A 10,000-nucleotide genomic window follows, 5' to 3' on the forward strand; every position below is an offset into this window, starting at 1 on the left:
GGGATGCTACAGGCAGCTGGAATCCTGGGATAGTTACCGGTGCTCAAAGTAGGTCGATTTGTTCAATATTGTAGAGTCAATGACTCTAAAACATGCTGTATGAAAAATTTGGAACTAATAGAAATTGAATTTTTTTTCTAACATCTTATGTGGAAACTTTAGAAGTTTATTTCATTTATTTATTTATGTTTGATACTGTGAAAAGTCATATACATAAGAAGGTGTTGGATGATAAATACGTATTGATCATGCTCATTTGGTCGACAGATGACGTATCTGATGCCTTTTTATTTCAGTATTCTAGTGTATTTAATAAAATGGCAAAAGTGTTTTACCTCTAAAACTATTATTTTAACGATCGATCATCAGGGAGTTATGAGACTCCGACGATTGATAAATCATTAAGTAGATTATGTAACTGTTGTCACCTGTTCGAATGATTGATAGTTTTGGGAGTTATACCTGGTTACAGTGATGATCTAGAAAGTTATCTCATAAAAAGTATAATCATAATTCTAGGTTTTTTTCTTCATAATTGTTGTGTTTTAATAAAGTTAGAATTCAAACGAAGGGTTCATACATGGAAAGCAAATTTTGATAGAAAGATAGTTTTTTTGTATGTGAAAAATGCTCAAATAATAAGTGGTTTAAATTGACACTATTTGACAATCATAATTTTACATGAATGTGTTTGAAGATTAAATTTTCAATTATGATTCTAGATTAGGTAATTCAATGTTTGAATTCAACAATAAAGGATTCGTATAACATGACTTGATAAATAAAACATGTTTTTATTGATGTCATTATAAAATTTTAAAATTATTTACACATAGAAATGTAATTTTAGCATCAGAAAACATTGGTTTGACTTTAAAACAATTTTCTTTAGTTGCCTTTTATCTTGGAAAACAGTTTAGAAAACAAGGTAAAGGATAAAATTATACTATACAACAATAGAATTTAAGTTTCTATGAATCAATCTGAAATAGTTCTCATGTTAACCATTGGCCTTGATGTTAACAACCCCAGCTGTAGATTCTTAAATACCCATTAGTCACATATCTTTCCCTGAACAATATTATGAAAGAGGAAGTCTAACTTCTACACAAATTCGTATAACAGTATGATATGATTTTATTTCGTTACTTTCTGATAAAATAATAAAAGTATTTTCGATCCATTAGCAATGTATATAAACATTGCAAATACCTTTTGGTGGTTAGTGCCATAAGTGTGCCTCGAGCGGTGTACTGTCAGCCCTCTATTTTGATTTTGTTACTACTTCACTTCTATGTTACTGTACGACCACTTTCATTTATTACATATTAAAGCAACTGTGAGATATTCAATGTTACCCATTGGCTTTGAATAACCTCTACGGCTGCAACGCTGGATCAAATGATCCAAAGTCATAGATCCAATCCAAACTGTAAATTTTTAAAAATAAAAGTAAAAGAAAATTGGCGAATAGGAAACACCTTTATATTTAGGATTCCTAACAGTTATTTATTTTCTTCATTATTTAAAGTTAACCGAAATTAATAAATAGAAAAGGGCAAAGTCCTCATTGAAAATGTTTGTTATCAAGGTTTCAGAAATGGGGTAACTGAAAATCGTTAGACTTCATTTCAACTGTGATTATGAGTTTTTTTTTTTTTTATCTAAATGACATGTGAATATTTGAGAAAATGAAGAAGTGAGATTTGACCAATATATTCGTCTATAATTGGGAAACATTTTGGTGACATGTTTTCAATATAAACTTTTATTTCATTAGTACTTTTATTAGCTTTGAATTTTGCTAGATGCAAATGTTATTACATTTATAGATTCTATTTTCTTCCTGAGAACCCAGACGTTCACTAGACGTTTTGGTATTATCTAGATAATTTTTTATCTAATAATTGGTTTTTGTTCAAGTGTAGGATATTTTAGATTATTATTACGTTACTTACGTATGCAAAAATTTGAGAAAACACAAAGAGTTCGGCTTCTCTGTCCAGCTTTACTACCTGATCACACCTTTTGGGCTCCTGGCTTTTTTTTTTTGTCGCTTGTTTTTGCAGAAAAATTCGGCCTTTAAATAAATTTTGAGCGAAATATAAAAAAAACAAAAACAGTTTTGGCTGGTTTCTGTCACAAACCAGGGCTTCCGATAGGTTGTTTCAGGACTGATAAGAATAATAAAAAACTAGATTTCTTTTGTTTCATGAAATATATACACGCTAGAATTGTTCTCGTTATCCGATGATATGATAAAAAGAAGCCTTTTGCTTTTGAGTAGATAAAAATAATTTTTTAAAGGTCATTCATAAGCGGCAGAAGCAAGGGACGAGCTAATATCCTATTGCACAAGGTCATAGAGACCTAACATATACACATATAAGCACTCGAGCCCCTCTCCACATTTGCTAAGACCAGGGACGGACAGGTAATGGCTCCTGATAACTCAGCAGGTTGACCTATGCCGCCAAACACACCCCACCCCAAATCATTAACGCTCTGAGACAGCAACGTGTTGGTTTATTTAATGAAAACTTCAAGTATCAAGAAGCTTAAGGGACTTGGCAATGGTTTGATCGTATTCATACTGATTTGTAAACATGGAATTTTTTTTCTTTTAACAAAACATTCGTACGGATTAAGAATATTTAAAAAAACATTTATATAGCTATTTCACCCGAATTTTGATTAAAATGTATTTGAACTTACATTGGGAATTTGTTTTTTTTTTCATTTATTTTCTTTTCTAATTGTTATTAACAGTCTTGTACAATTAATTTTGGCACCACATGTGAGGTGTTACTTTAATTTTATCTAATTATATACATATTCTAAACACATCAATTAAAATAGTTAAAATCACTTCCGAAATTATGCATTACTATAGAAATGTATCTTTCTTCCAAGGTCTTTTCAATAAAGCATGTTTGACATCATTTCTGAAGCATAACCATTTTATAAATATGTAGTTTTCATTGACAAACTTTCAAGGTAAAATAGACGCAAGACTACTCATGAAGCGCTTAATAATTGTTATCAAACTCGTTCTCCCTCTTTTGGCAGATGCACTTGGCCCTTGTGCGGCCCAAGATGCGAGGAGATGGGCTACCACCCGCTGGAGTGCAAATACTTCGCTGCTGCCGGATACCAGCCCTGTGCAGCGGATTTTACTGAAGAACAATTCATTTACGAATCCTTCCTTCCCCTAAGGTAAAGTGGTTTTTTTTTTTTTTTTTTTTTTTTTTTTTTTTTTTTTTTTTTTTTTTTTTTTTTTTTAGAAGACTTTACTGTCTTCCTAACTCTGGTATTTTGGAAAGTAAAATGCTTGGAAGGAGAAGATTTTTACTTTCTCTAAAGAGACCTTTCTTAATTTTCAACTGTTTCAACAACTGGTTAGGTGAAATATAAGTCTTTGTCCTTCTTGATGACAAGTTCCAGAATTCTAATAGCTAAACCTGGTGCATATAATATATATATATATATATATATATATATATATATATATATATATATATATTTACATATATATATATATATATATATATATATGTGTGTGTGTGTGTGTTTGTGTGTGTTTCATATATATACTTTATATATCTGTACACACACACACACACACACACACACACACACACATATATATATATATATATATATATATATATATATATATATATATATATATATATATATATATCCTCCCACACCTATTGACGCAAAGGGTCTCATATATACTATATATATATATATATATATATATATATATATATATATATATATATACCTATATATAGATGTATATATATATTATTACTTGCTAGGCTACAACCCTAGCTGGAAAAGTAAGATGATATAAGCCCAGGGGCTCCAACAGGGAAAATAGCCCAGTGAGGAAAGGAAATGAGAGAATTAATTAACAATTAAAATAAAATATTTAAGAACAGTAACAACAATTAAAATAAATATTTCATATATAAACTATAAAAACTTCAACGAAATAAGAGGAAGAGAAATAAGATATAATAGTGTGCTCGAGTGTACCCTAAAGCAAGAGAACTCTAACTTTAACCCAAGACAGCGGAAGGCCATGGTACAGAGGCTATTCCACTACCCAAGACTAGAAGAGCGGCTTACCATAGCTAAAGCGTCTCTTCTACCCTTTTTAAGAGGAAAGTAGACACTGAACAAATGCAGTGCAGTAGTTACCCCCTGGAGAGAAGAATTGTTTGGTAATCTCAGTGTTGTCAGGTGTATGAGGACAGGGGAATATGTAAAGAATAGGCCAGACTATTCAGTGTATGTGGACAAAGGGAAAATGGACCGTAACCAGAGACAAGGATTCTATGTAGTACTGTCAGACCAGTCAAAGGACCCAATAACTCTCTAGTGGTAGTATCTCAATTGGTGGCTGGAGCCTGAGCCAACTTGCTATCTATCTATCTATCTATCTATCTATATATATATATATATATATATATATATATATATATATATATATATATATATATATATATGTATGTATGTTGTGTGCGTACTGTTGTCTTTAAGTGAGGATGTTGCATGACAACTTTCGCTAGTAAGGCAAATACCATGATGTGGCGGGATGTTAAAAAAAACAAGCCCCACACCCTGAATCACACCTACTGACAATGGTCCCACAACACAAACTTTCCCCTTACTTTATCAACTGGACTCTTGGACAAAAGGACAAACAAAACAAAACATACCCTTAAAACTATATTTCCTAATACCACAATACTTAACATGGAACCATTCACAATCAAAATAATAATCACACTTACAACTAATCATAAACTTCACACTAAATATATAATAACCACCATTCAAATAATCAACGAAACCCCTAACAAAACTTAAATCACCCGCACACCAACACCCAAATAAATATGTTTATATATATTTTATAGACACCAACACTGTCTATACACACAAGCCAACTGTCTTTTATGGCACAACACCACTATATGAAACCCGAAGATTGTTTTCAATTTCCATAACGGACTTAACTCCTCGGGGTCATGGGTGTCATCGTCGTCGATATCATCATCATCATCATCCTAAATCTTAATTGTAATAAACAGGCCAGGTCGTCAACAGTTGATCAATCAAATGAGCAGTCCAAACAAAATCGTAATACAAGCCAAGTCATCAACAATACATCCACTTTCAAAAAACTTGGGTCTCTCCAAAGGAGGAATCGCAGCCTGCCAAAATAAAAAAGAAAAACACTTACGAACACTTCTAGTTAACTGAACTATCGCACTATAATCAAAGATAAATAATAAATTGTTCCTATCATTCACAATCACGACAAGCAAAGATAAACAAAACTGTACTTACTTTGAAAATCAAAAAACACTTCCACGCTGGTCGAAAAAATATATATATAATCCAGCTCTCACACAACTGCCTTATGCTGCAGTCAAATAAAAAAGCATTCGCTCCGAAACATTCACCACTGTCGTAACCTAACTAAAACATGTAAACAAACAATCTCATTTATACCAACAGTCTTTCTCACCACAAACGATCGTTAACCTAACTACTTTCGCTCGCTAACACAATCTCTCTCTCTCTCTCTCTCTCTCTCTCTCTCTCTCTCTCTCTCTCTCTCTCTCTCTCTCTCTCTCTCTCTCAGGATTTGGCAAAACCAAAAATAAAATAAAACAAAAAAATAAATCCTCCACATTCCTCCCCCCTTACTTTGCCAAATCCTTCTCACACAACACTTACATTATTTTTTTTCATAACCCAGTCGCAGTCGGGAACGGGACCTCTACTCCGAGTAACTGGGCCTCCATATACTCTCTCATTCACTTCTTCCTTATCACAATCATTAGCTACATTAACACTATTCCTATCTAAATCCCTATCATCTAATATATCATGTACAATCATATCTACCTCGTTCTCATCTGGCCCTATAATTACACTCATTTCTGTAAACAGTTCATCCATTTCATCAAAAACATTCTCAACTTTAGTAAAAGATTCATTCATACTACTAATCATTCTCCTATCTCTCACTCTCGCATTCGTCATCCTTTCTTTTACATCACCTAAGGAAAAGCCACACACACTATAGGTATCATTCATACTCAGCCATGATTCATCTGTATTAACACATTTATCTTCCATACACACTTGCACATTTACACCCTTGTCATACTTATTTCTATTCTCACTTTTACTTATAAAATTTTCCCTTTTTTCATCCTTACTTAAAACTTTCAAACGCCTCTTTTTCCTATATTCAACTAACACTAATTGTTTATTTTCCAGCCCTAACTTCTCATGCATACTAGATTCATACTTTCTCATTTCCAACCAATTATTCATCCCATTCTCACAAACATTGATCCTATTCCTTCCACATACACAGGAGGACTCACCCAGCTGAACCCTCTCACACTCTAGTTTCCCGAACATCCTGGCTGACTTATTCCCTTCTTCCTACATACCCTAGCTACATGCCCATCTGCACCACATTCAGTACACTTACCCCGCGGCTCCTTGCACATTCTAGCATAATGACCATCCTTACCACAATTACCACAAATCACATTCATACGATTACTACGACATCCACTCGCCACATGCCCAATCATACCACACCGAAAACACTTAACCTCTTTCTCTTTCTTGCACTCACTAATTCTATGCCCTACCTCACCACATCCAAAACAAGCACCTAGAGCCCATCTGCATTCATTCTTCTTATGACCTACTTTCCCACACCTATAACACTTTTCATCACGGACACGGCTATCTGACATACCTCGATGTGCACTCACACTCCTATCCCTATTGCACCAATTACCCTGCCTAAATCCTTCATTTGTCCTTACAGGTATTCCCACATTACTTGCCCTAACACTCCTATCTACTACATTATCAGCTACCCTCATTGGTCCTCTCAAAATTGCATCCTTATAACTATCAAATTCTATTACACTTTCTTCCATTCCAGTTCTTACACTCACAGATTTACTTTCTTTCATGCACCTATCTAACTCATAATCCTCAACTATCTCTAGTATATCATCCCATGTCAATCTCTCTTGCGTCCACCTCATTTTCTCTTTGCGTTTCAAATTAATGAATTCACACACATTCTCAGGTACTGTTGCCAAAAACTTCCTCATTAACTCCTTATTCTCATTTATACCTTCATCCCCATACTTCTTCCTAGCTAAAGTTTCCAACCTACATACATACATTGATATAGCTTCTCCTGCATTCATCCTTGCCTCATCAAAATCATTTTTACGCTTATACTTAACACTCCCTTTCATACGTTTTACCTGCTCAATTATTCTCGTTTTCACACTTTCATAATCAACGTCCCCTACACTCATTATCACTCCATACATCGTCAACAAATACCCAGTCAAATATTCTCCTAACTCCCTAGCCCAAACTCTTTTACTATCACCATACTTATCCTGACAATACCTCTCATACTCCTTGAAAAAATCATTTACATCCCTACTGCTATGCTCATTGAACCTTTCACACCGAGGTACCTCTCTCATAAACACAGTCTTACACACATCACGTTCATTCTCACTGCTATCATCACTGTCTACTCCCTTGTTACCTTCTTCCTCATTCGAATATAATGAATCCACTTCCACACTTAAATTCCTATCCTTAACCATTCCCTTCTTACCCTTTTTCTTACTTACCACTTTCACCCATTCACGATCGTCCTTGCTATCAGCCTGATACTTTTTCTTCTCTTTCTTCACATCACTTTTACCTTTCCTTTCATCTTTCCTCTCCCCTTTCTGTTCATCCTTACTATGCCTAATTCCCTTATCTTCAATATCACCATCACTATTACTACTATCACTATCACTTCCTTTCCCATTATCACCTACCTTAACCTTCTCTTTCACTACCAACCCATAACCCGAAGCTGAGGACACTCCTCCGACTGCACCTTCACCCATTATAGTTTTCATCATCCCCATGACTTGCCCCATCATATCTTCCATTCGTTTCTCCATTCGTTCTTCATTCTCTCGCATCCTCATCTCAACACATTCTTCCACTCTCTCTACTGTCCCCTTTAACTCCCTAAGCTCCTTCTGCATCGCCGCATTCTCCCAGTTCAACCTCTCATTCTCTATTAGCAACCTCTCCTCACGCTCCTTACTCAGCCGCAATTCCTCCTTCAGTAACTTGTTCTGCTCTTCCATTTTTCATCAACCTTAATCCTAAATTCTTAACCTAATTCCGTCCTTCGTCCAACAGTCCAGCTTCTATCCCACCTCAGCAGTCCCTGTCCGGGCGCCAAAATAATGTGGCGGGATGTTAAAAAAAACAAGCCCCACACCCTGAATCACACCTACTGACAATGGTCCCACAACACAAACTTTCCCCTTACTTTATCAACTGGACTCTTGGACAAAAGGACAAACAAAACAAAACATACCCTTAAAACTATATTTCCTAATACCACAATACTTAACATGGAACCATTCACAATCAAAATAATAATCACACTTACAACTAATCATAAACTTCACACTAAATATATAATAACCACCATTCAAATAATCAACGAAACCCCTAACAAAACTTAAATCACCCGCACACCAACACCCAAATAAATATGTTTATATATATTTTATAGACACCAACACTGTCTATACACACAAGCCAACTGTCTTTTATGGCACAACACCACTATATGAAACCCGAAGATTGTTTTCAATTTCCATAACGGACTTAACTCCTCGGGGTCATGGGTGTCATCGTCGTCGATATCATCATCATCATCATCCTAAATCTTAATTGTAATAAACAGGCCAGGTCGTCAACAGTTGATCAATCAAATGAGCAGTCCAAACAAAATCGTAATACAAGCCAAGTCATCAACAATACATCCACTTTCAAAAAACTTGGGTCTCTCCAAAGGAGGAATCGCAGCCTGCCAAAATAAAAAAGAAAAACACTTACGAACACTTCTAGCTAACTGAACTATCGCACTATAATCAAAGATAAATAATAAATTGTTCCTATCATTCACAATCACGACAAGCAAAGATAAACAAAACTGTACTTACTTTGAAAATCAAAAAACACTTCCACGCTGGTCGAAAAAATATATATATAATCCAGCTCTCACACAACTGCCTTATGCTGCAGTCAAATAAAAAAGCATTCGCTCCGAAACATTCACCACTGTCGTAACCTAACTAAAACATGTAAACAAACAATCTCATTTATACCAACAGTCTTTCTCACCACAAACGATCGTTAACCTAACTACTTTCGCTCGCTAACACAATCTCTCTCTCTCTCTCTCTCTCTCTCTCTCTCTCTCTCTCTCTCTCTCTCTCTCTCTCTCTCTCTCTCTCTCTCAGGATTTGGCAAAACCAAAAATAAAATAAAACAAAAAAATAAATCCTCCACAATGATTTTAAGTCTGCTAGGGCCAGGGGGTGGAATAAAGAGAGAATGTTTTTGCTATATGTCAAGAGTTCATTTGTCAATTGTTTTAAAATGGAGATGTTGCCTAAAAAAGCCTGGAGATTGGAACGGAAAAATAATACAAGAACACCACTGAATTAATACCTGGATTCTCATTTTGATTCACCAGGTGTTTTTGCCTTCAACAATCGGAACCCGACAAATACCAAACGTTGATGGCGATGGAGAGTCACAACGAAGCGAGGAGAGGAACGGAGCTGTGGTTGAGAGAACAGGTAAGTTGATTAAGCAAGTTCATTGATGCAAATGATTAGATCGAATCGTTGAATTGTGATGAATTAATGCAAATTAGTGAGTAAATTACATCAGCTAATAGATATGGAAGTAAATAAGGGAATTAAATTGACGATGATTCAGAAACGTGTATGAAGGAAATGAATAAATAAAAGGAAACAAAGATTAGCCATTGACTCCAGGTTATTGAATGTACACGAATTTATCGATAAAAACAATAAATAAGGGTGATTAGTTA

General features: G+C 34.8%; 1 protein-coding gene across 5 annotated transcripts in view; it reads left to right on the forward strand.

Annotated features, from left to right (window-relative positions):
* LOC137622091 (SET domain-containing protein SmydA-8-like) overlaps window positions 1-10,000 on the forward strand; it is a 52,705-nt gene that overhangs the window by 29,971 nt on the left and 12,734 nt on the right. For all 5 annotated transcript variants that reach the window (XM_068352576.1, XM_068352579.1, XM_068352568.1 and 2 more), the window contains 3 exons: window positions 1-48; window positions 3,070-3,216; window positions 9,638-9,743. The exon at window positions 1-48 is cut by the window's left edge and continues 99 nt beyond it. In XM_068352576.1, coding sequence (XP_068208677.1) covers window positions 1-48; window positions 3,070-3,216; window positions 9,638-9,743 — 301 coding nt within the window. The remainder of the gene's footprint in view (window positions 49-3,069; window positions 3,217-9,637; window positions 9,744-10,000) is intronic.

The sequence above is a fragment of the Palaemon carinicauda genome, chromosome 2 (assembly GCF_036898095.1).
Source record: "Palaemon carinicauda isolate YSFRI2023 chromosome 2, ASM3689809v2, whole genome shotgun sequence".
Lineage (NCBI taxonomy): Eukaryota > Metazoa > Arthropoda > Malacostraca > Decapoda > Palaemonidae > Palaemon > Palaemon carinicauda.